Source organism: Piliocolobus tephrosceles, chromosome 2 (assembly GCF_002776525.5).
Source record: "Piliocolobus tephrosceles isolate RC106 chromosome 2, ASM277652v3, whole genome shotgun sequence".
Classification (NCBI taxonomy): domain Eukaryota; kingdom Metazoa; phylum Chordata; class Mammalia; order Primates; family Cercopithecidae; genus Piliocolobus; species Piliocolobus tephrosceles.
In genome coordinates, this window is record NC_045435.1 from 46,598,722 (window position 1) to 46,625,753 (window position 27,032).

General features: G+C 51.5%; 1 protein-coding gene across 4 annotated transcripts in view; it reads right to left on the reverse strand.

The window, feature by feature from the left end:
• Positions 1 to 27,032, reverse strand: part of SLC6A6 (solute carrier family 6 member 6) — an 88,284-nt gene that overhangs the window by 25,983 nt on the left and 35,269 nt on the right. For all 4 annotated transcript variants that reach the window (XM_023216237.2, XM_023216230.2, XM_023216243.2 and 1 more), the window contains 4 exons: positions 19,898 to 20,137; positions 18,263 to 18,397; positions 16,317 to 16,551; positions 6,131 to 6,263 (listed from right to left, as the gene is read on the reverse strand). In XM_023216237.2, coding sequence (XP_023072005.1) covers positions 6,131 to 6,263; positions 16,317 to 16,551; positions 18,263 to 18,397; positions 19,898 to 20,126 — 732 coding nt within the window. In that variant the 5' untranslated portion in view covers positions 20,127 to 20,137. The remainder of the gene's footprint in view (positions 1 to 6,130; positions 6,264 to 16,316; positions 16,552 to 18,262; positions 18,398 to 19,897; positions 20,138 to 27,032) is intronic.

The following is a 27,032-nucleotide window of genomic DNA, read 5'->3' on the forward strand; positions in this document are numbered from 1 at the left end:
GGGACTGTGGGAAGTCCGTCGGAGAGCCCCACCGGGGGACTCTGCCGGCCTCCTTTGCCGGAGGCCGACAGACTTCTCCCCCACACCTTAGGTTACCAAAAATAAATGTGCAGTTTTGCTGTTACCCTTGCCTACTCGCTGGTTCTTTTGTGCTCGCTCGGCAGGTCTTAGAAAAAACAAATCAGGCCTCAGCTTCCCCATCTGTCCACTGAGGATACGGGAACGCTGACCTTGCTCGCTGGCCCCTGGCCTGCCGTGAGCATTCAAGAAGCCTCCTTGGCCAGCACTGTCAGGATGGCCCTCCAACACTGAGAGGGTGGGCCCTACTCCTGCCTCTGCCCCCAGGCGTCCTTTGTTCCTCCAGGCCTCAGTTTCTCCAGCCACCGTCATGTCTTCTCCCTGAGGCCAGGAGCCCACATGATTTCCCAAGGATGGGAAGGCAGACGTGGAGGGCTGGGGCACATCAGGAAGCCACAGAAGGGGGGAAGAAGTGAAAAAAGAAAACCAGCCTGCCTCTCCCTTCCTGAGGACAGGCGGCCAGGCAGCCAGGCGCCCCAACCAGTTCCCACCTCTGGGGCCCTTTGTGGGCCACACCCGGGCTGGCGAACAATAGCTGCTGACAGCAGCCCCGCAGGGGTCTCCAGAGGGCGGCCACTTCAAAGCCAGCCAGGCCTCCACTGGGCCAAAGCCTCTGTGGCCAGAGGGCTTTGTGTCAGGGACAGGGGTGTGGAGGTGGCTTTTCTTGTTTTCCCCTAGTTAGTTTATTTAACAAGCACTTACGCAGTGCAGATTTTGTACGGGACACTCAGCTAAGAGCTTCATGAGTTCCAACTAATTTAATCCTCAGACAACTGAGAAGAGCCAGGCACCAGCCTCACCTGCATTTTCTAGATGAGGAGACTGCCCAGAGAGGTGGGGGCACCTGCCTGGAATCACAGAGTTAGCGGTGGTGGATGCGGAATGGATCCAGGCCAGCTGGTGTCAGGTCCCCACGCCTTTGGGATGTGTGTCATTGTTCCTCCCCAAATCCTGGTCACACCACCTCAGCCATGTGAAGGGAAAATAAAATCTCAGGACCCCAAACTCACTATGCAGAAGGAAAAAGTTAAGCTTGGGAACTGAGTCACACACACACACACACACACACACACACACACACACACACACACCCGGCCTGCCTTCTGTTCTTCAGCAGAGAGCTGTGAGATACAGGCCACATATCTCCCCAGGCAGCCTCCCTCACCCTGACAATGTAAACTCACAGCTCATCTTCACAGGTACGGGACAAAGCCACAAGAAATTAGCCATCTGCCCACACGTCCAGGCATGTGTCTCCTTCCTCCACCGTGTGTGCACCCTACCCTATGGAAAATGTGTGTGTTCTCTACCCTATGGAAAATGCAGATTTGCTGAGAGACACCATGCATAACTACCTGAATTACCTATTCCTCTGTCCCCTCCTGCTGTTTCCCCTTACATTGTTTTTTTGAGATACGGTCTCTGTCGCCCACGCTAGAGTGCAATGGCGCAATCAAAGCTCACTGCAGTCTCAACTTCCCCGGCCTAAGAGATCCTCCTACCTCAGCCTCCTGAGTAGCTGGGACTACAGGTATGCGCCACCATGCCCAGCTAATGTTTGTACATTTTAGTAGAGACAGGGTTTCGCTATGTTGACCAGGTTGGTCTTGAACTCCTGAACTTAAGCAATCTGCCCTCCTCTGCCCCCCAAGTGCTGGGATTACAGGTGTGAGCTCCTTCTCTGGGCCTCCCCTTTATATACTGAGGTTCTCAAAACCCTCTTTGGAAAAAGTGCAGGCCACAGACCCGACTGTGGCTCGTGTCTCTTTTTCCTGGGCACATCTTCAAACTCGGCAAAATAAGCCTCTAAGCTGATTGAGCCCCCTGAACTCAGATGGGTTTTGGTTTACAGCAGCAGGTTTGAAAGCCACTCTTGCTTCGCAGAATCTGCTGCTCCGAGGACAAGCCCCTGAGAGCCATGCTTTCAACTGTTCCGTGGCTTCCCCGGGATCCCCAAGGGAGAGGCTGGTGCCAGCCGCTGCCAGGGGCCTCTGGTAGTGCCCAGCAGGCCTTGCCGTGGGAGATGGTATTTTTCCACTCTTGCTGGTGAACCTTCGTGGCTCCTCTGAGTCCTAGACCCAAAAGCCCTGTGGCCCAGTTGTCCGGGAAAACTTGCAAGGACAACTTTCTCCATCCCCTCTGGGCAGTAGAAAAGAGGGTGGCTGAGCAGCAGGGGGAGCCGGGCATCTTTGGGAAGTAAGGTCTGGGCAGCAGCAGCAGGGGGAGCTGGGCATCCTTTGGGAGGTAAGGGTCTGGGCAGCGGGGCTCGCCATTGATCCCAGAGATTCTAGGCAGGCCCCGAGGGTCCTCAGCGCCCGGGCTGTTGGTGAGGGGCTTCACTAACTCATTTCACATAAGGGGAAGGTGAGGCTGAGAAAGTGAAAGGGCCTTGTCCAAAGTCATGAAGTTTGGGGGATCCAGAGCTAAAAGGATGTGGCTCTGACTTTGCCCGCTTTGCTTTTAACCAGGCAACAAAGAGCTGTTCCAGAGGCCAACAGCGAAGAGCCCCAGCCTCAGTGAACATCCGTGCTCACTCCAGGGCCTCCTCCCCATGCATCTGCAGGGCTTGCACTTCCTATGTGCATGTCTGGATCTCTGCCCCCTTCCCAGACCCCATTCTGTGACAGCAGGGACATGCCTGGCACATGCCCTACTTACGGCATCCTCAGGCTGGCACGGGGGTGGGCACAGGAGGTAGAAGAGTGTGGGGCACCCATGTCGGGAGTGGGGCTGCCTGGGTCCAAATCCCAGCAGAGCCACTGACAAGCTGTATGATGCTGGTCAAGGTAATAAGCCTCCCTGAACCTGAGTTTCCCCATCTGTAAAATGGGACTAATAACCACACATACTCCAAAACATGAGGAGGATTCAATGAGCTACCCAGCAGCACTGAGAACGCTACCCGGCACTCACGGGCGACTGCGCTTTCGCCACCATTATCACCATTTGTTGAATGGACTAATGGCAGCCTAGTTTTGAACCCCTGGAATAGCGAAAATTACAAAAAAGGAAACTGCAACCTAGAGAGGCAAAGTGATTTGAACTCAGATCCTGAGCCTTTCAGGCTGGGGCTCTCCCTCCATTACCCTCCTACTCCTCCTTGCTGGACTAGACACGAGAGCAGGGCCTTGGCAGGATGAGGTCCGTCTGCTGCCCGTGGGCCCAGCCCCCAGGTCAGCCACAAACCTGGTCTGTGGCCAGGGCTGGAAGCCATGGCCAGCGAGCAGTCAGCCTCTCAGCCATGGGGCTTGAGGAAGTCCACAGAGCCTGACTGTGTTTGTCTTGGCTTCTCTGGCCTGGCCCAGGCTCTGCTATTGTTCTGGGAATCACGCCCACCCCTGGGAGGCCTAGAGCCACCCCACGAAGGAGGTTGTTGCTAAGGATGACATGGGAGGACCCCGGGAAGGTCAAGTCTTTGCTCGGCCACAGCTGCAGCCTGGTACCCTCTCTTCTGGCTTTGCCACTACTCTCCTGTGTTCTGCATTATGGCTCAAAAGTTGCTCACTGTCCCTGGCGGACATCAGCCTCCTCCATCAGACTGGGTGCTCCCCAAGGGTCTGGGTCAAACGCACCTCAGGGCCTTTGCACAGGCTGTCCCTTCTACCTGGAGATTTTCCCCTCCATCTACTCACCTGGCTCAGCCCTTCACTTCCTTCACATCCTTGCCTAGAGTCACTTTCTTGGTAGGCCTTGCCTGGCCACCCTATTTAAAATTGCTCCCAACACTCCCCATTCTCCTCTGTTTGATCTTTTCCCATAGCTCGCATCCCCATTTGACTCCTATACATTTTTCGCATTCATCTTGTTACAACCTGACTCTTCCTGCCAGGCCATCAGCTCCTGGAGCACAGGAGTTTTTGTCTGTTTTGTGAACCACTGCATGTCTCCCAGTGCTGTTTCTACAAAGCACCTGGCACATGGTAGAGGCTCAAAAAATACTAGTGCATAAGTAAGTGATGATGTCTCCAGCACTGCTGAGGACCAGTGCTCACAGAAACTTCCTCACTTCTGTGTGAGGAAAGTGAGGCAGAGTGAAGAAGGGCATGGTGGCGTGTGCCTGTGGTCCCAGCTACTCAAGAGGCTGAGGTGGGAGGATGGTTTGAGGATGGCTTGAGCCCAGAAAGTGAGCTGAGATCAAGCCACTGCATTTCAGCCTGGGCAACAGAGGCAGACCCTGCCTCAAATTAAAAAAAAAAAAAAAAAGAAGGAAATTAGCATTTACAGAACCATCTGTGCCAAGCATTATGCCAGGTGTTTAACACACCTCATTTTAACCCTTACTATCACTTATTTTATAGAGGAGGAAACTGAGGCTCAGAGAGGAGGAAGTGACCTTGGATAAGTCACTTGACCTCCCTAAGCCTGAGTTTTCTCATTGTTTAAAGAAAGGAATAAAATGGTGTGTTTGTAAGATGGAGAACCGGGGTAGCACAGTGAGGGTGCTCTCCAAGGAGGTGCAGGAAATACCCACGTCCCCTGCTCCTGCCTGTTCCGGGCAGGACCGTGCTCACTGGTGTGCAGGGGCAGGTGTCCAAGGCCTGGACTGCTTCCTTTCCACCCCGGGCTTCAGGATGGCAGGGTGGTTCTGCCCCAAGAAACAAGCAGAGGGCACTGTGTGTGTTGGAGAGGGGTACACAGGATCACCATCATTCTACCTCTTGCAACCCTGGAGTCCCAGGTCTTGCAAGGGTAAGTGACTGGAGTAATTACTTGGATCTCTACAAATCTGGGATTTTGCCTCTTTGGGGGCTCTTTATCCAGGCAGAGCACATTCCTCAACCCTCAGTTCCATTTTGTGGCTGGGGCAGCTAAGGTCACTGCTCACAGCTCCATCTGGAAAGCTACCTTAAGACACTCCTTTGACTTTTGGGGTTTTTTTGATCTTAAAGAGATGTTCCCTTTTTTGGGATGTGAGTCACTGGGGAAAGCGTTGAGAGGGCACCATCTAAAGGCAGATGAGCAAATGCCTTTGTTCTTGATAGCTTAGGGCCCTGGGTTCAGGATTACACCTGTGATCGCAACAGACCCCTGCACCAGCCTTTGGCATCAGCATAGCCATGACAACAGCCAGTGTCTAGGTTATTAGGGAACAGTTCGGCTCTAGTTAGTAACAGGTAACGTTTCAGTTATTGGTTAACATTTTCACTATTGCTAATATATCAGTTATACCTAAACCCTTAAAATTACAAGCTATTGCTAATCTATCAGTTATACCTAAAACCTTAAAATTACAAGCTAACATTTTACATTTGTTAATCACTAACATCCTAGTCACTATGTGACATATTAATCAGCAGCAAACACTCTAGTTATGAATAATACTTTGGTTAACAGCTAACATCTTGGCCATGAGTGGATGATTTAACAATCAGCTAACACTTTCCTGAACAACTAACATTGGAGGTGCCGGCTGAAATGTTAGTTATAAGATAACTCCGTTAATCTGATTTAGCAGCTAAAATCTAAGCCAGTGCCTCTCAATCCATAAAGTGCGTTTGGATTATCTGGGGGTAAGGTTACAACACAGTCTGAGTTTGTAGGTTTGGGGCAGGCCCACGAAGCTCCCTGCAATGCTAATGGGAATGCTTGTGGCCCCCTTTGCAAAGCGAGGGTCCATGCTGTGGCTAATGGCTCTTACCACGGTTGCTGGCTAACCTCCTGTTACCAGCTAACCTATTTATTAGAAGTCCAACACTAGTTATCTGCTACCATCTGCACTGACTGCCAACACCTTGAGATGAGAAAGCTGTGGTGGGTGGGGCTAGGTTGTGTAGGCTCCAGAGAGCCTGACTCTTCAGTATTCAGGAATTCTGTGAGCTGGTCTTTAAACCGTCAGCAGCTTGAAAGCAGATATCGTGGGAGCACTGACACCATGAAACGGACAAACACTACACACCTGGGTTTTACTTTTTTCCAGAGGGCTGGCTTATCAGCACACCACCACCGGCCACCTCCCTCCTGGGGCGTGGCTAATTGCAGGGAGGAAGTGGGGGAGAGGGCCAGCCTGGCACAGCTCTCCAGGAGTCAGGGGAGGGACAGAAGTCCAACTTACCTTCCCAGTGGACCTGACGCCCTTCCAGATGCAGAAGAAACACACTAGCCAGACTAAAAGAAGGCAGAGAGCGAGGTCCCATTTCAGAGAGCCTGGGTGGTCGATTCCAGGGGACAAGCTTAGCACGTTGCGCCTTGAAGCAAACACAGAGCCAGAAGTCAGTAAGGGGCCTGGCCCCGGAGTAGAGAGAGCCAAGGCCCAGACATTAACAGGCTGGGGGTCAAATCCCACCTGAGGCGCTGCATTTACATGTCACCTCACCTTTCCAAACCCAGGAATCCCCATTTGTCTTGAGACAGAGTTGTTGCAAAGAAAAGGATGGACTCAGACTCCAGATTCAGGCAAAATCAGGTTCAACTCAGTCTGGCCTCAGGCAAGTTAAGGGACCCCTGAGCCTCAGTTTCCTCATCTGTGAAATGGGCACTGATTTTCTGCTGGGACTTCAGCAGAACCTTCTTCAGTGCGCCAAACACTAGGTTCAATTCTCAGCTCTACTGTTCGTTCCGTCACTGACAGAAGGAAGTTAGCCAACTTTCCCAGACCGCCGGTTCCTCATCTGTAAAATGTTGCCCTCCCCCAACATTCTCCCTTATTACTTTATTCACCCCTGTGTAACCTGGATCTCTCACTAAAATGTAAGTCACACAAGATCCTAAATTCAGGGTCTGGGATGCAGCTAGCACTTGATAAACCTTTGCAGATGTAACTGTGGTGTTCAGATGCCCAGGGAAGCTTCAGGCACACGGCCAGCACCTAAGCAGCGCTGGTTTCCTCCCCTGCCCTGCCAGGGTTTTGAGGGTCTGAGAGAGAGGCAGGTAAATGGTTTGAAGGATAACTGGCACCGGACAGCCACCAACCCTGCCCAGGACGACACGGCAGAGCATGGGTCTTTGGAGTCCAGACCTAAGCTTCCCGCCAATCCGAGCTGATTCCTGCTGTCCTGCTAAACAGGCACACAAGCACCTACTCACAGACATTCTTGTGGACGACAGCACCTGAAAGCAGGCCAGGGCGGTGCAGGGTACTGACAGCCCAGGCCATGAAACTTGATGCCAGAAGTGGCATCCATGGTCCCAGAGCTCTGGCTGCTGCAACAGTGATTGAGGACAGCTACACTGAGCACAGGGACATCGGCCCTGCCCACTGGGCCTCGCAGGTTACCTGTCCAGCACAGGCTGCTGGCCACACCACGCTCCAGGGTGTTGCGAACCCCTGGAAGAAGCTGAGTTTCCTTCTAATGGGAGTCAGCTCCCTGCCTGAAGGTCACATTCCCATGCAGGAGGGGCAGGGAGTGAAGTGTGACTCTTTGCCTCAGTTTCCCCTTTTGTAAAATGGGAATAACAGCTCCCACCCAGGATGCTCTTGGGAAAGCATTCTGGAACATCCCAAGCTTTCAGCCAGTCCGTGGGATTACCCCCACAGTCAGGGCTCTGGTTCTCAGAACACACACTGGGCTAGACCCTTTATCATTTTTTTTTTTTTTTCTAGAGAAGCTTCAACATAAGGACTTTGAATAAATCCAATATTCCCTTCTCAACTGGCATTCAAGTAAGGCCTTTCTTTAGTTCACTGCTGTGTTCCCAGCACCTAGAACAGCACCTGGCCCATTGGAGGAGCTCAATAAAGACGTGTTGAGTGAATAAGTGAATGAGCGGACTCAACTGGGAGGACAGCAAGTTCACATGTCACTGTAGGACCAATCCGTGAAATACTCCCACTAACAGCCATAAGAAGGGACAGCTTTTCTTTGCCCTTTCCTTGCTGGTCACAGTGACATCAGTGGGCTCCCCCTGGCACCTGATAATGTCATTCTGATAATGCTGACGGACTAAATAAAAGTCACCAGCAACCAACTGCTTTCCAAGGCCTTTTCAGTTTATCTCATCTGATCCAAGGAGTAGAGGCCATTCACCTCATTTTACAGATGGGGAAAATCAAGGCTTGGAGGGTCCACTTGCCCATGGTCACAGAGCCAGCAGGTGACACAGAACTGCCACCCCAAGCCCACTCCTGTGTGACTCCAAAACCAGTGCTCTCTCTACTCCACTACACTGTTGATGTGATTTTAAGAGAAAACAGAGCCTAAATTTTAAAAACAATCTCTTCAGTCCTCTGCTATATGCTGGGATCACCTGGCACCTTGGGGCAGGGGCTATCTCTATAGGGCAGGCTGGCAGCCAACCGCATCCCAGCTGGGGCCCTGCCAAGCATGTGGAGCTGGCGCCTGCCATGGCTTTAAAACAAAAAGCCTTTCCTCATTCTGCAGGGCTCAGCACCTTCAATGAAAGCCAGGGCAGGCTGGGCAGTGGCCCAAGACTTCCTTGTGAATGGGCAGCACCAGGAGAGGAGGAAGAGCACCTTTCCACCGTCTCCCAGGCCCTCCAGGTGCACTCTCCTTGGTCTCAAAGGAAGCCTCCCTGAGGTTCTGGAAGACTCACTGGAGAGCCCCTGTCTGTCTTCTGCTGTCCTGTCCTACGCTGGGGAAATGTCTGTCTTGCCCACCAGACCCTGAACATCCCAAGGACAAGGGCTTTATATGCTGATGAGATGTCCAGCCACAAGACAGCCTTTCCTTTGATTCTTCAGGACCAGCTGGCTGAGAAGCTTAATACCCTGGAGCCCTGATTGTGACCATACCCAGCCTGTGGCCAGCTGACCCAACAGCATCTGCCTTTCTCCCACCACCATGCTGGGCAAACCAGTGGTGCCCAATACTGATGGGAGGCTGCCACACTGGCTTGTTCAGGGCAGCTGACCAGCTATGCAGTCTACAACAAAGAAAATGAGTCCTCCGCCTGCTTCTCCATTGCTGGTGGTAGTCCCTTTGCAGGATCTCATGGTGGCATCCAGGGATGTTTGCTTTGACCAGGCAATTCCATTCCCAGGATTATCTTCTATAGTTACACCTGCATGGGTGGCCAGAGACACAGTACCCACCCCAAGCAGTGCTGTCTGTAGAGTGAAAGGTTGGAAACGACTCAAATGTCCATTAAGAGGAGCTTGTAAACTGTGAAGCAGGCACACACTGGAACACAATGCTCGGTGTAAAACAATGGGAAAGTTCTGTGTCCTACTAAGGAGCTGGGTCCTGGAGACAAAATGCAGGAAGGGAAGCAAGGTGAAGAACAGTGCATGAGACATGCTCCCTCCTGTGTAAAGATGGAGGGAGACAGAGGCACATTTGTACTTGAATACACACATACTATTTTTGGCAGGACACACAAGAAGCTGGTGGCAGTTGCTGCCTGTGTGGGGGAGGGGGATGCACTTTGCAATGTATTTTTGCACTACTTCAATGTTTTTAATGTGCACATATCACCTTTATAAAAGTTATTTTAAATTCTTGAAAAGCTCTATAACGGGCCATGTGAATGTACCAGGACTGAAACCAATGTATCTCATCAATCAGGATTTGTCACAACACAGCCTGACACAGGCTCAGGGCCAGAGCAACTGACATTCTTTCCAAAGATATCTCGGGCAGCCATGCCGGCTGAATCTCGGGCGGGTCCCTCCACAGTCCCTTCCGTGTCTGACTTCCAGAGTCTTCCCAGCCAGAAAGCAGTCGATCAGGATCCAGCCAATCCCTACCCAGTGGTGAGGGCGTGCTCAGTAAACTGTAGAGTGCCATGCCGGGGGAATGCCATGGTGCACTGCCACTCACCTGTGCCTCCTAAGCACCCCAGGAGGAAGCTGCACAGGCTCCCTACAGTGTTAACACAGCTCTCCCAGCACACTGTCTCTGCCCCTGTCCAGGCCCCTGACACCCCCGGGATGATTTCCAGCAGCCTCTTCATCCTCCCTCCACTCCTGCCCCCACAGGTCAGAGGGAATCTATTAATACCTATGGCAGGCCACATCCCTTCTCTGCTCCACATCCTCCAGAGGCTCCCACTCTGCAGCCAACACAGCTCGCCTGACCTTGCCATTCAGACTCAGACACTTTTAAGAATGAGTGCGTGCCAATTAGTAATCACACAGGTCAACGGGTGTAAAGGGGAAGTGCTCTGGGCAGGCTGGGGGTGCGGGCGCTCAAGCCCTACCCTCATCCCCCAGACTGCACCATCACTTCCTCCTCCTTCAGCCACTCTAGCTGCTGTCTGGGACATTCCCTGAACAGGTCGAACGCGATCCTGCCTTTAAGGACTCGGACCTAACTGCTTCCCTTGCTCACTTGTTCCAAAGCTTCCTCGTCCCTTTCCTTTAGGTCTCTGTTCAAAGGCAACATCCCCAGGGCAGCTGTTCCTGGCCACCCTCTGTAAAAAATATCCCTGGTCACTCTTCTTCCCCTGCCCAGGGCCTGTTTCTGATCACTTATTGCTTTTATACTATAATTTTACATATGCTATCTATTTAATGTCTGTCTGTCCCATTAAAATGTCAGTCCCAAGAAGGCAGGGGCTATGTCTGTCTTGATCACTGAACAGTGCTTGGCATGTAATAGGTGTTCAGCGGACATTAGTTGAATAATTATACCCATTTGGTTGATGGGGAAACTGAGGCTCAGACAGGTTCAGGAATGCACCTGAAATCACTCAGATAGAAATCAACCCTGGATCTGGTTCCTTTTTTCTGATGCCACCCTGGGGACCAGCCACCTCATGTGCTGGGCCTGGTGCTGGCCTTGGCAAGGGCCCCAGCATCCCCAGCTTCCTCATGTCTCTCATGCAGAGGGAGGAGACTCCGAGGTAAGCTGCATTCTTGTCCAAGAATAGTAATGATTCACTCCAGGGTGGGATCCAAAAAAGAATTGCCTGGACGTCTGTTTTGAGTCGGCCGCCCTGCTGCCGTCCAGCCGGCACTCAGAGATGTAAATACGTCCTCCTAGCAGGCCAAATCGTTTCCTTTTGACTGCAGGCCAGCCATTTATTGGCCATGGTTCTCCCCTGGAGACTGGCAGAGGCAACAATTATAAAAGGGCCCGTCCGCCCAGAGCATGGGGCCATGTAGCCTTTCTCCACCGCCTCCTCCTTCCGACAGCTGCAGGGGAAGATTGGCTGAGCAGGCCTTGTTTGCAAATATGACTCATTTCTTTGATTCTAATAAAGTCTAATGATACGTGCCGAGCTCCCAGGGGGCTCTGGAGGAGCCTAGGAGGAAGGCACGGCTCCAGCCTGATGGAGGGCATCTGGCCAGGTCTGGCCCTGCCTGTCCTCCAGCGCAACCTTGGGACAGAGGTGACCCCAGACAGCAATGAGCAGCAGGGGGACAAAAGCTCTGCTTCCCCATCCCAGAGCAACTCGGCGCTCAATTATAAAGCCAGCGTGAAATGACTGTCTCTGGGGCCCCGGTGGCTTCTCATGAGGATCTGGGAAAGTGCAGCTCACTGGCTCCTACTGAGAATGATGGCTTAGCACTGCACACAGGGTAGGCATAGGGGTTCAGGCTGACAGAAGACCCCACAAGCAACCTGGGAGTGGGGAGACACACACGTGGCACAATGTGACCTGTGACCATGGACTTGGGCTCCCAGGCCTGGCCTGGGCTCTGGGCTGGTGGCTGGTAGGGACACGGACAAAAGGTTAGCTGGAGGCAGGATGCAGTGCTGAATGCCAGGGCTGGAAGCTTTGCTCCTTCTAGCTGCGTGTGTGACCTCGGGCAGGGCACTGCCATTCTTGCATCGTCAGTGTCCCATGGCCCCCCGCAAAGTGCATCCCTAGTCTTAGCTCCATAACGCTCAAGCCAGGCTGTGAGTCATTGGGACCACGCTACTTCTGTTTACAGAGAAGTAAAGAGGGCGTGGAGAGGTGAGGTCACTGCCTTAAGGTCGTGCAGCTGGGATGTGTGGGAGCCAGAGTTGGGCTGTGTCTCTCCTGACAAGGAAAGGGGAATGTCACCCATTGCTGCTCTGCTTTCTCCTCTGTGAAAACAGAGGGAGGAGGGGCTGGCAGGGAGGGTCAATAGGGACCTTCCCTGCCCAGAAGCCAGGAGATAGCTCCGCTCCCCCAGTGCCTCGTACTCCTGAGTTCCAGAGACTCCTGAGCACCTGCCAGCAGCACCTGCTGAAGGAAAGGACAGGCCAGGGACCTATGCATCTGACGCATGTAAGAGAAATGAAAGGAAGCAATGGCTGGGGCTGGGCTTTAGCTTGCGGGCCACCAAGACCAACCTTCGAGGGTATCCTCACTGCTCTGCCGCCCAACTGGCTCCCAGACAGCAACACGCAAAAAACTCCGACAAGATTCACTTGAGAGAAACCTCAGAGCCAGACGCTGCAGGGTTGGTGGCTATCTTCAGGGGGATTCAGATAAGTTTCACCCCAAAGGGAACCCAGACCTGCTGAAGGCTGAGGCCTCTGAGGCCCCATATACATCCAGCCTCTCTTCCCCACCAGTGTGTTCCCTAAGGAATCACAAAAATCACATTCAATTCAGTCACACCACCTCCCTTCTCATATACCTTCCATGGTTTCTCCTCCAAGAGAACGAAGTTCAAATGTACCCGCCTAACATCCAAGGCTTTGACCCTTCTCCCTGGCCCTACCTGGCCCTCACCCGTGCATCCTATGCTCTAGCCGAACCATCCCAAATACTTATGTGCTTTCAGCATGCTGACTCTGCATGGGCTGTTCCTCCTACCTAAACTGTCTTGTCACTCTCCTTTTCTGCCTAGTGAGCTTCTACTCATCCATCAAAGCCCAGCTCACATGCTCCTCCATCTGCAGACGGGGAAGTGAGCCAGAGAGGTAGTGATTTGCTGCTCCACACAGGTGAATGCAGACATGGAACTAACGAGGAGATTCAGCACCCAGTGGGCACTTGCTGTGTTGAAATAGTCTCAGTCCTTTCTGTCAGGGTGAGATCATAGCATGGGAAAAGCCATGAGAGGGTTCTGAGCTGCAAAATAACAGGTTGGATTCAGAATTGGTTACGGAGGTGCAAGGATAAGGCACAGAGAGATCCAAGAGGCCAGTGCTGGTGTCCAGGAGAGTGATGGGGGTCCCACGGGGGTGACAGTGCATTGTGACAGTGCTCAGATTCTAGGTATACTCTGAAGGGGGAGCCAAGAGGATGTGTGAATTGGATGTGGGAGTTGAGGTACGAAGAAGAGTTTTGGATGATGCCTAGATATTTCCCTCACTTGGAAAGCCTCTGCAGAGACTGAATGAAATGACAGGGGCAAGTTCCTAGTACTATGCTCACGGGAGTCACCTATTCCCCACTGGTTCTCTTGCCTTTCCACCATTGCATGCCAAGAAAAGAGAAGGCTCTTGAAGGCAGGAGGCCCGGTCTTTCCTGCCCATGGCACCCGGCTCAGGGCTGGAACTGAGCTGTTCCCTGGTGTAGCTCTCTGGCCTCGGCCTGTGCTGTGAAGGCAGGTCACAAGAGGCAGCGCTGATCTTGCCTAAGCCTGCTTTCCAGGCTCTTGCCCAATGGCCCTCAATCTTCCCCAGGGTTCTAGAAAGAGGGCAAGTTATTTGCGAATGTTCAGGTGATCTCACAAAGCTCTGCTGGAATCTGGGGCTGGGGGTGCAGGGGTAGGAGAGGTGTGAGAGCCGGAGCAGGAGGTGAGTACCAAGCTGGCAGCCAGGGCTCTTTGGACAGAGCAAATCTATCTGGATCATGCAGAAGCTTGGGAAGGTGGCTGCAGAACCAGATACTCTCCAAAGATAAATACTGTCTCAGTGTTTTCCAGGCCAGAAAATGGAGCTGGGGTGCTCAGAATGGAGATTCTGTAAGGCAAGGGTCCCAGAATACCCCCGAGGGCCCAGTCCCTCTGGAAGGTGTGAGTGAGAACTGGCCACCCTGAGGACCTCACATTGCTCCCATGTGTTCCTTCTCTAAGGCCCCTGGGTCCCAGACAACAGTGAGACAAGCAGAGTCCAGAAGAGGATGGCCCCTTTACAATAGGGGGTGATTATTTAAGTTTATAACACTTAAAGAAACTGCCCTGAGGGTAGTTTTATGCACTATGAGGGCACCTGATAAATAATAAGGGATTCTGGCTAGGCACGGTGGCTCACGCCTGTAATCCCAGCACTTTGGGAGGCTGAGGCAGGCGGATCATGAAGTCAAGAGATTGAGACCATCCTGGCCAACATGGTGAAACCCCATCTCTACTAAAAATACAAAAATTAGCCAGACATGGTGGTGCATTCCTGTAATCCCAGGTACTCGGGAGGCTGACGCAGGAGAATCGCTTGAACCAGGGAGTCAAAGTTTGCAGTGAGCCGAGGTCACGCCACTGCATTCCAGCCTGGCAACAGAGCGAGACTCTGTCTCAAAAACAAAATAACAGTAATAATAATAATAATAATGGATTCTCAGGGTTGGCCACCCAGGATCTCATGCAGTCAGGGTCATCCTACAACCTTGGGAGGGCAGCACTGCCATCTCCTCAGGCGCAGGTGAGGATACCATGGCCCAGAGAGTGGGACACACCTGCCTAAGCTAGAAGTGGCAGAGTGAGGGTTCAAACACAGGCAGGCCAGTCAATGTCTGAGGCAAGGAGGTCCCAGCAAACGCCCTAGTAACTGGCTGAGTGCCAGTGTCCAGGAGTAGGGCAGGCCCAGTTTTCAGGCTACGCCAAGAACAGCAGAGAAAGGACAAGGCTGTGCCTTGGACCCCATTCAAGTGAGAAAAAGGAAGTGCCAGCCTTTCTTTGTCTGTGAACTCAGCTCCCCAGGGGGCGGGGAACTGAGGGGCAATGATTGTGCTTCCAATGTCCCTTTTGTTTGTAAGTGGAAAATATACAAACAAGAGGAACCCCCAGTGACAGCGGGCCTAAGGACCTGCCCTGAGCATACACTGAAGGCCTGGAGCAGCAACAGTGACATAGACCGCCCAAGTAAGGATTCCACACCAGTGAGGGCAACCGACCCCTTCTTTGCCAAGGATGTCCCAGCCCCAACCCCAAAGCATGGCTGGGGCCAGTCGGCAGGCCGCTCCCTCTTCTCTGGCCCATTCCTGGGCCAGCTCCTAAGAGGTGGGTAGACACCTTGAAAATGGCAAAACTACACACAAAAGACAGGGACTGTCATCTCACGATGATTCAGAACCACCATCTTCCTTAACAGCACCCCTGCCCTAACTCACAACCTTCACGCAAGGCCTCATCTCACTTATTTCCAGGGTCAAGGGGCTGCACTTGAGTGCTAAGCTCCAAGGCTGGCTTATGAAGAAGAGGAAAATGATGCACTAGCCTATTTTTGATCAGCCTCTAAGCACTATGTTAGAAGACTTTCTCCACACATCAGCTCACTCAAGAGTTCCCCAAAATCAGGACTCCACATCCTGCCTTTCTAATGTTTGTCCTCTGTATCCTCCCTGTAGTTACTGACTACCGTTCTTCACTCCTCTCATGAAGAGACAGAATTTATTTCCTCCACCTCTTGAATCGGGGTTTTGTCTTGTGGCTTTCTTTGGCCAAGGGGACGTGAACAAAAATGATACAGACAGAGGCCTGAAAAGCACTTGGGTTTCGGGGACTGACCGTTTCTTGTTCCTAGAGTGCTTGCTTAGTGGCTGGTGACAAGCCCAGACTAGCCTGCTGGGTGGTGAAACCACACGGACCAGTTGCCCCTCCCACCCCAGCCACCAGCCAGCCAAACCCCAGAAAAGCTACCCGGAGGACCTACAGTTGCCTGCAGACACATGAAGGAGCCCAAGACTGGAAGAACTGCCCAGCCAAGCTCAGCTCAAACTGACAACAAGTAGAACAATCAAGAGCTAAATAAATGGTTGCAGTTTAAAGCCGCCAAGTTTGGGGATGGTTGTTACGTAGCAAAAGCTAACTGATGCATCTTTTTCACTCTACCTACTTACTCACTTTTCACTTAACTACTTCAGCTTCATATATGCATTTTTCTCTGTGCAATAACAGAGAATATATATTTTCTAAAATACATTAAGAAAACTGTATCATTTTTAGACAATATAAGTATGCATACCTGCCTCACAGGGATCCTATCAGGGTAGTTATGATTCATTCTTTTTATCTGACAGATAAAGAAACTGAGGCTTAGAAAGGAGGAGTGACTTGCCTCAGGTCAAACAGCCAGTAAGTGGCAGAACTGGCATTCCAGGTCTGTCTATGGCTAAAAGCATAAATTTCTCTCCAGATCTGCACCCTCCTTCCAATCCCCTAAAGACAGTGGCTCCTGCATCCCAGGGGAGGAGATAAGGAAGTGGGCCATCCTCTCTGCCCCACCCATGTCCTCCTCCTTGCTTCAATGAGGTGGCCTTACTCCCAGAACTCGATGACAGGGGAGGTGAAGTTGGTGGAGCTGATGGTGATCCAGACACTCTTGTTCTTGCGCATGGTGTCCTCCATGCAGTGAGGTGTGTTCCAGCTGTGGTTGCAGTGTGCCCATGGCAGCTCCTTCTGGAAGGACTGGAACAGGTAGTATGTGGCCCAGGCCAGGATGACGATGTAGTAGACATTCAGGAGGGACACAATTACAATGGAGGCATAGCCAATACCTGCAGGTTGGGCAAATGAGATGAGTAAACATCACAAGGGAGGCCAGACCCACCATGGCCACATACTTAACTGGAAGGCCATGGTATCCCCAGGCCCCAGGCCACAAGAGGCCCTTCAACAGTGACCACCAAATATTTATAGGGTGAATGGATGGCTGGGGGAATGGAAAGGTGAAACAACAGGCGGTTAGATAAATGGGATGGATGGCAGGGGGTGGGGGGATAAAACAATGAATGGATGGCTAGATGGATAGACAAATGGATGGATGAAAAGATAGACAATAAAGAGGATGGTTGATTGGATGGCTGGATGTTTGGATGGATGGATGGATGGATAGCTGAATGGATGAGACAAATAGATGGATGAATGAACAGATGAACAGTTGAATGATTGAATGAATGGCCAGATGAATGGATAAATAGCTACATTGATGAGTGTTGGATTGATGGATAGATACTCATGAGTTGCGTAGATAATCAGTTTGTTAGATGGATGTATGGATAGTGGTTGGTTAGAAGGTTGAGTAGATTAATGGAAGGATGAATAGATAGGTAGATGAATGGAAAATGGATGGATAGTCTAATTACTGAGTGGTTTAATGGAAGAAAGGCTTAAGGATAAATGGATTTATGTGGATGACCGAATAAAGAGACTCACATATGTTCCCATCTCTGCCAATTAAATCATAACAGGGATTATTTTGTATGCATACTAAGTACTAAACATGGGACTAATGAAGCCACCATTCATTTGATGCTGACTGTGTACAAAGCACTTCTATGTGGCTATGTCATTTTGTCTTCATAGCAACCCTGTGAAGTAAGCATACAACTATATTTCTATTTCACAGATGAGAAAATTGAAGTACAAAGTGACCTTCTCAAAGTCACAAAACCATCAAGGGGAGTTAATGGGACCTGAACCCAGACAGAAAGCCTCCTGAACCTCAGTGCTTATCTGCTGCACTCTACTGCCAAGCAGCTACAGGCTTCTCTTTTTTTCTTGTTTAGATTCAGGGGGTACAGGTGCAGGTTTGTGACAGGAGTATATTGCAAGAAACTGAGGTTTGCACTTCCATCGATTCCCGTCACCCAAATAGTGAACATAGTATGCAATAGATAGTTTCTCAGCCCTTGTTCCCCACCCCTTTTGGAGTCTCCCGTGTCTATTGCTTCCATCTTTATGTCCCTGTATACCCAAGGTTGAGTTTCCACTTATAAGCAAGAATACGTGGTATTTGATTTTCTGTTTCTGCATCAGTTCACTTAGGATAACAACCTTCAGCTGTATCCATGTTGCTGCAAAGGCCATATTGCTATTCTTTACGGCTGCATAGTCTTCCATGGTATATATGCACCACATTTTCTTTATCCAGTCCACCACTGATGGGCACCTAGGCTGATTCCATGTCTTTGCTACTGTGAACAGAGCAGCTGCAGGCTTCTCTATGCAACAACCTAGGGAAGTGGGCATGCTGGGCCTGACTGAGTAGCTACTGCATGCTAGGCACTTGCCACATCTCCTTTCCCCGTACTCCCAGGCATTAGCATCTGCATCACACTGGTACTGTACTGGCTGCTATCTTCTGTCAGGCACAGAGCTAAGTGATGTGCATGAGGATCCAATGGACCTGGCAGACAATAAGTGCTCAATAAAAATGTGTGGAACTGATGAGCACCAGGCCCCAAGTGGCCTCTGTCCCATACTCACCAGAGAACAAGGGGCAGATCTTTTCCCAGCAGGTGATGCCCCCTTCAGAGGTATACTGGCCTATGATGATCTCCAAGAAAAACACAGGCAGGCCGCTCCCAAACAGGAAAATAAAATACGGTATGAGAAACGCACCTACAGAGAGCAGAATGGGCAATGGTGAGACTGTGGCCATGGCAGTGCTGACGCAGAAGGCTCCCAAGCCCTCCCAGCGAATGGAACCAGAGAGAATGCATGAGGGGCATGAGGCTCAAGGCCAAACTCTTGGACCTGGTGGGAAATGCTCCAGGCCCTGCCCACCTGGCCAGCTGGTTTTACCTTTCCAATGTGCCCTCCCTCTCACCATCAAATCTATCAGGGACTTCAAGCCTCGGAACCTTCATGTCAGCTATGCCTACTGCCTGCCTGTCTCCTCCACATCTGTCCCTCTAAACAAGGACTGCTTGGCCTCTAAGATCCACTCAAATGTCGCGTCTTTGTTGGGGCCTTCACCTACCCTCCCCAGGCCTGCCCAGGACAGGAGGCAGAGAAGCACCAGCTAGCAAGGGTGCGGTGGTAAGGGGCAGAGGGTAGGCATCTCCGGTGGGGGTGGGACCAAGGGGAAGAATCGGGGGGGCAAAGCATCGGGGCAGGGGATCCTACCTGGTGTCCACTAATGGCTTCAGCGGGTCCATAAACCCTTTGAAACTGTGGGCAACTTGGGTCTAGTGTATGTGCTTTGTTCTGGGGAGCGTCTAGGACACTCATCAGAGTCCCAAAGGGGCCTGAGACCTACAAAAGGTTAAGAAACCAGGCTCTAAGGGAGAATTCCCCAAAAGGTGGTTCTACTAATGTGGGCAGCACAAGGCATGCCCATCTCCGCTGACACACAAGCCTTTGACAGCAAGCAGTCACCAGCAGTGAGCAGTTCCTCCCTATCCAGTTCTCTTCAAGCTCGTCATGGCACCAGCAAGAAAGCATCAGTAGGTGCTGCCTCACCTCAACACAACCCCGTCACAGAAGACCTGTCAGAGGGTTCCTGCTCAGAGCCTTCAGCAGGCAAAAACACAACAACAAAATCAAACCAAAATCCAAAAACCCAAACCAACCAACTCATCAACCCAACCAAGCGCAGTCATCACATTTAAAAAATATCTTCACTGTACTTTTTATTCCTGGATACCTTTGGAGCATGACAAATGGTACCAGTTTTCCATTTACAGCAGGAAACAGAGTTTGCTTTCTGGAGTACATTTGGTAAAGTTAGAAAAGCAAACATGAATGTTAAAGGAAAGATAAAGAAACAGTCAGAGGCAAGTAGACATGGGGGACAGATAAGGAGGTGTGTGAACGTCTGGGGCTTGGGAGACACGAGCCTGGCCTTGTCCTGCCTCTTTGGAGATGGCAAACTGGAGGATCAGAGAGGGTGAGGGACTTGCTCAAGGTAACGCAGAACAGCACCCTGATTCTCAGTCGGGCTCATCCCCTGTCTCTAAGGATGGGGTTGGCAGGGGCATGGCAGGCTGACCTCATGGAGGTCAAGGGGGGGCCAGGGAAAGCAGGGCACAGAAAGGCCACCCACACTCCGGTCCCAGCCTCCAGCTCCAAGGCCACTTTGCTCTGGAGGGGCTTCCCTGTGGCCCGGCCCAAGCTCACCTCCACCATTCTTGTAGCAGAGGTACGGGAAGCGCCAGACGTTGCCCAAGCCCACGAAGCCGCCAGCCACAGAGAGCACAAAGTCGATCTTGCTAGACCACTTCTCCCTCTGCGGAGGTTTTCCCTCAGCCTCGTCCTCAGGCCGCGTGCCTGGGCTCTTCCCCGGTGACGGCTTCAGGATGTCCTTGTGGAAATCTTTCAGACACTGCAGCTTCTCCTTGGTGGCCATCTCCTTGCTTTCTATGGGGGACAAAAGAGAAGCATCCTGCAGCTGATGAGGGACCGCCTGTGTGTCTCAGACACAATCTCTGCTTCCTCATCCACCAGCCGGCTCCCACCTGCCCAGGTCTGTAACAAGCGGCCTGGCATCCCTGTCTGTCCAATGCTCTGACAGCAACATCGGGAGTCATTCAGACCCCTTCATGGACCAGGGACCTCAAGATTCAGGCTATGGACACTTGCAACCCACAAAATCGGCAGGTTCCATTCCCCGGGTACCTGCTGAAGAGAAGCACCAGGGGCCCCCGTGTTTGTCATCTGAGTGTCATACTTCAACCTGTACCCTGGCCCTAGCATTGTGTTTCACAAAACACAACACACCCAGGCGGTTCTAGGCATCTGCCAAATAACAGCCTGCAAGCAGTTTGTAGAAATTAACAGATACTATTTTCTAAATTTGGATTTGTATTAAAAAAAATGGAGGTTCCTATTTCACAAATGCCTTAACACAGTGTCCAGCCCACAGAGATGACCATTTATAACTGTAAGTTAAAAAAAACAGATAGACGGAAATGAACGAGGAATGGGGTTTCAGGCTGGAATGGAAACAATATTTGAGAATGGGTTGCCATCCAAGTATTGAGAATGGATGTTTATGAAATAGATTTGCAATTTATTAACCAGTCACATCTGTAGCAGAAAAAAATAAGGGATTTGCACTGGTGAGGATTATGCAAGAGTGCTTGTTAATCCCCACTTGTCCACCCTTCTCCAGCCATCCTCTGGCTTGCTCTGATTCCAGGGGCTGACCCTGTAGATCCCATAAGCCAGGTTCCCTTGCTCTCCGGCTCCCTGTTGGGTTTGGCTAATGGGAGAGGCCCCAGAGAAGGCCAAATCTCTAAGCCCCCCGAGCTGTTCATGGTTACCCTCAGCCCACTTGTGCTTGGCCCCCAGTCTAGAGGAAGGTCTGCCACCAGCCAGGCCAGAGCCTCTTCTTTCTATACTTCCTAAGGTCCCCAAGTGCTCACTCAGCCTGGCAGCTCAGCCCCGAGGGCCACAGTCACATCCAGGGCGGCCGTCTGTGCAGAAGGTGGACGCCCCTGGCTCTCTGAGAACGGACAAGGGTTACCAAGAGCATCTGAGTCCTAGTCCACAGCGTGAGGAAACAGCTCAAGGCTGGGTCCCCTGCCTTCAAGAGCTGACCCACAAAATAACAACGTAACAGAGGGACACAGGAAACGGATGAGCTGTGAAAACCAGAGCTACTGGGCCTACGTGCCCCTCTCTGAGCCTCAGTTTCCCCATCTGCAGAATAAAAAGGATGACAGCAGAAGTGGCTGACTCAGAGCCAAGCAGTCCAGGACACAACTTGTTTGTCTTCATGATCAAACTGGTGGTCAACACTGAAATAATCAGATTTCAGAGAAAAGTCAAGAATTCTAAGTTCTCTTGAAAAATTGGAAGGTTGGACCACAGCGAGCTCATACTCCTCATGGTGATCGCTGACTGGAGCAGATGTGACCACCTTGTCACATGGCCACATCCTGGCCAGCTCACCACCTGGCTCAGGACACACTCGCCTGGCTAGCTCAAGTGGGCATCTGAGTTTGTCTTCTCAACAGAGAACCAAACACTACCTGAAAGTATCCTGTTCAATTCTTTGCTTCCCTGTCGTCTATCTCCTCAACTAGAATAGAGGCTTCTGGGGAAAAGGACTGCACCTGCCTCGCTCACAACTGTGTCCCAGAGCCAGGCACCATGCCTGGCACACAGTAGGGTGTCAGGCAAGAGCTGCTGGGTAGGTGGATCCCAGAGTGGCATCCACAGACAGCTGGTGACAACTGCAAACCCTGTCTTTATCAATCCTGTGACCAGGCGAGTCACTTGGCCTCAGAACCTTGCAGGCAGGGTGAGGCAGAAGCTGCCTAAGGACTTGGGGTGTGGAGAGGGGATGTGCTGGCTTGGCCCCAGATGCTGGGCCCACGGGGGCTGTGCTCGAGGAACAGAGGCACAAAAGCACAACAAAACCCCCGTTTCCCCCACACCTCCTTCCTCTCCCTGGCTTGGGGTGGGGGACCCCAATTGTTTCACTATCTGGCAGCCAACAGACCAAGAAAGGCTTCCTGAAGCCTCCGGGCTGCTCATGGAGCCCTTCCTCTGTCTGCCAGAGCATCCGTGCTGCCTTTCTCTGCCCTGCTCCCTCGGGGCCGGGCGCGGGGTTCGACAGGCCAATGGCTACTGTAAAAATAGTCCTACCGGCCAGCATTGTTCCAGCATTGACTCGCACAGCCCCCCGATGGTTATCAGGGCAGCCCATTGTGGGCTGGCTCGGTGGGCGCATAATTGGAGGATGTGAGAATCAACTCCCTCCAAGTGAAGGTGTTTCTCAGGAAATGACCCTGGAGCCTCCTCACCCAGAAGCTCATGACTTCATTGGCAGCTGGGATGGGCCAAGTCCATCCCCGCTAGGAGCTGGGGTCGGCTTCACTGTGGCTACCCTGAGAGTCCTGGCTCTGCCCTCTGGGCACACAGACCCACTTGCCACACTAACACTCAGAGAACCCTCTAGAAACATGGAACAGGAGCAACTGGGGTTTCCCAAGTCCCTTTGCTCTAGGCTCTGGTTTCCTACAAAATGAAGCCTCCACCCCCTTCCACACTCAGGACCCCATTGTCCCACCACCTGGGGCTGAGCCCGGATGGGGATGGGGGTTTTGAACAGGGCAGAGTGGGGGACCTGTCACGTGCCTGGCATGGTGGGGGTCTCCCTACTCCTCATTTCTAAGGTGCACCCACCTCTCCACCTATAGGGGCTGCAGTCACAGGTCCACCTGCCTTGAAGAACACACAGCCAGCAGCCCTGCCCCTGAAGAAGCCCATTCCAGCAAGACCCGCCTGTACATTCCTGGCATCCACCCACATCTCTCGGTCGCCATGGCAACCACGAGCTACAGGCCCCTCAGTCCTTGCATTGGCATCTGTGGCAGCCTTCTCACAGGTCTCCCTGCTGCTACTCTGCCCGCCCCGATCTATTCTCAATGCAGCAGCTAAAGGCAGATTAAAAAGCAGAATCAGGTCCTCATGCCCCCCAACCCTTTGATCACCCCTGGAAGAAAACACAGGCTCCTCACCATGGCCCGCTAGGTCCCAGCACGCACCCCTGCTGACACTCTGCCCCATCTTCCCTCTCCCCTTCTCTCTGGGACATGGGCCACGCAGAACTGCTTTAGTCCCTCCTACTGCCCAGGCTCAATCCCCTCTGAACCTTCCCACTGGCTGTTGGAGCCACAGGAAATGTTGGAGCTGGCAGGGAGCTGCCCCAGGCACCCTGGCCCCTGTGGGGACTGGAGTATAAGCCTCAACCCAGAAGCTGAAAGCCACTTCCCAAACAGGTGACCTCAGGCAAGTCACTCAACCCCACTAGTCTTCAGTGTCCTCATCTGTAAAATGGGGTAACTGCTCTCTCCCTGTGGGAGTGTTGTGAGGGTTAAATGAGGGGGGTACACAGAAGGTACTTAAAACAGGACATGGCACACACTCCACACACAGCAGCTACTATTATGACTTGTGACTATCTCCTCTTATTACTGCTATCACTACTATCCAGTCCACACCTGGCCTTGGGGCATATAAAGCCTTCATCTTCCCCAGGGTGAGATCAGCAAGGCCCAAAGATGACAAGAGACGCCCTGAGGTCACTCAGCTGGGAGTAACAGTGACCATGATGTATCCAAGCCCTGAGGAGCTTAGCCTCCACTGTCCCTCTGCGGCTCTGTCTGACCTCAGATGACACCCTCCAGGGAGTCCCCGAAGTATCTCCGTGCACCTCTGCAAACTTGCAATTAGGCCAGTCACCCCAGCATCCACACACACACAATTGGCCACCCCACTGCGCGGTGAGTGCTCAGGAGCGAGTCCTCCTCCACAGGCATCCCTGCACCCGCCGACAAGGGCTGTTTTCCTTGGCACCGGGCCCAGGGCTATTTTGCAGCAGCCGAGATACATAATTCCCCATTTTAAGAGCTTCCTCTTTGGTTATTACAGCTACAAGTGATTAGAATTGACTGATACAGTAGCTCTGGGATGAAGCCTCCCCCTGTGCCCAGCTAAATATTCTCCTTGTCTCTGTGTTCCAGAGGTGACAGCCAGAGCCAGCCGTGCCTGAAACCAACTGCAGATCACCTGGTCAGATTTGGCATACACGCAGCCAGATGCAGCCCTGTACCAGCGATGCCACAGCTTGATGAAATTTCCCTTTGCTCTCTCCCAGTTTAATATTAAGATTTGTGAGGACTTATTCTGGGCTGAGCTGTTTATAAACACAGTTTCCTATTCTCCAACACTCTTATTGTGGAAGAGACTTTGGTAGTTTATAGATAAAGGAAGCTGAGGCTCACGCAGGGAAGTGAGCAGCCTGGCTGCACTTTCTACTCACGGGTAGAAAGGAGAGAGAGGCTCAAGGCCAGAGTGCCCACCTGGCCACCTGGGCCTCCGGCACTGAGCAAAGGAAAACTTAGAAAGAGGAGGTCTCTGCACTGCTTGCAAATGGGGATCCCTACATCTTGCTCTGTCTCCCTCCCAGTGCCCTGAACACCAGCCAGCTGGGCTCTGAGTTGAGTTGCAGATGCTGCCTCCCCCAGCATCTACCACCTCAGTCCAAGGCTCTGGGGGAAGCCAAGCCCTTGCCTCTTTTTTCCTAGGCAACCTTCCCAGAGGCTCGAGAGTTCTCTGCACCTGCCCTGCCATCCTGCAGACCCTGAACGTCTCAATTTAACAACCAGTGTCCTACACGTCTCTTTCTGGTGGAGAATAATGATTTAAACAATGGCATAACTCAGGAGCTTCTGCCATGCTTTTAGCAAGAGGCCAGGTCCTTGTCTCTTTCCTATTTAGCCTGCTTCTCCCACCCTAAACTGCCAAGCACATAGCTGGCCTTTAAGAAACATCTCTGGTTCAGGTTTCTCACAAACCTCTGGGGCTTAAGCAAGCTGATCTGTGGGTTGGGCAAGCAGCTCCTAGAGTCCCAGAACAGGGGCAGGAGGAGACCTGGATGACAGCCATTTTACAGGTGGGAAAATCTGAGGCCTAAACAACTCCCTGTGCATTAGGCTTGCTGTGGAATCAAGTGCCTAGCTGGACCCCTTGCCCTGCCCTTTCCACAGCAGGCGTCTCTCTCCTTTCCTCACTTTTCTGCCCATTCCAGAGCCAGATTCTGGGCTGAGGCCATGACTAAGCTGTGTGACCCAGAGCAAGTAACAACCTCTCTGTGCCTCAGCTGCCTCACGGGTAAAAAATGAGGGTAAAAACAAGACCAGGGACTAAGTAGGATAATGCCTAATGTTATTCAGCACAGAGTCTAGCACATACCAATTGATCGATAAATAATAGCTTAAAAAAAAAAAAAACAGCCAGTCACATTGCAATTCTATTATACTTTGTGGCAAGCATTATACCCTGTGTTTGTTTTAAAAAAAAGAAAAAGTGGGCCAGGTGTGGTGGCTCACGCCTGTAATTCCAGCACTTTGGGAGGTCAAGGTGGGTGGATCACTTGAGGTCAGGAGTTCAAGACCAGCCTGGCCAACATGGTAAAACCCATCTCTACTAAAAATACAAAACAAAACAAAACAAAACAAATTAGCCAGGTGTGGTGATGCATGCCTGTAATCCCAGCTACTCGAGAGGCTGAGGCAGAAGAATTGCTGAAATCCGGGAGGCTGACACTGCAGTGAGCCAAGATCGCATGACTGTACTTTTTTAGGCTGGTGACAGAGCAAGACTCCATCTCAAAAAAATAAAATAAAATAAAATAAAATAATAAATAAATAAAAAAGAAAAAGTGGATTGTTAGAGGCCTTGGGGAATTGCTGGTCAAAAAACACAGCATTTCAGTTATGCACGAGGAGTAAGTTCAATAGATCTATTATGTATGTCATGGTGTCATGGTGATTAAAATTAATAGCATATTGTATACTTGAAAATGGCTGAGAGCAGATTTTAAGTGTTCTCACTACACACAAAAAATGCTTAGTAAGTGAGGTGATATGTAAGTTAATTGGCTTGATCTAGTCATTCTACAACATATGCAGATGTGAAACATCATGTTATACACCATAAATATATACAATTTTTACTTATCAATTTTAAAACTTCCAGCCTGGGCAATATGGCAAAACCCCATCTTTACAAAAACTACAAAAAATTAGCTGGGTGTGGTGGCAGGCGCCTGTAGTCCCAGTTACACGGGAGGCTGAGGTGGGAGGATCACTTGAGCCTCGGAGGTCAAGGCTGCAGTGAGCCATGATTGCTCCATTGCACTCCAGCCTGGGTGACAGAGCGAGACCCTGTCTCAAAAAAAAAAAAAAAAAAGAGTTACTTTTAAGAAAAAGATAGCTGTGTTTATTAAACACTGACCATATACGCAAGCAGAATATGCATCTTTTTAAAAAGAGCACTGACTACAAGCACATTTTCATTTTCTTAGTTAATCCCCTCAGTGGGTGCTGCTACCATCCTTCCTGTGCTGATGAGGTAGAGATGTGAAGTCACTTGTCCACCGTCACACACTGAGGAAAAGGCCACTTGAGCTCCAAATGCCCCCCAGGTCTGTCTTGGCCTCTGAAGTCCATGTTCTCAACCACTGCAGCTGCTATGGGTCACCTGCTTTACAAAATGAAATGGGGTCTGGTGTCTTTAAAGAGCCAGCTGCAAGCCGGCTGACAAATTGGGGAACTAGGCAAGGGCAAACAGGGAAGTGAAGGGCCACATGATGGAGACGGGGCTCAGGAGGCTTGACAGGGCCTGGGGAGCAGTCAGTGCCAAGGGCCACAGGGCTGGGCCAGGCCAGCTGATGAAACAGCACAGACTCAGGCAGGACAGATGGCGTGCTGGACTGGAGCCCTCCTCTAGCAAACAAGGA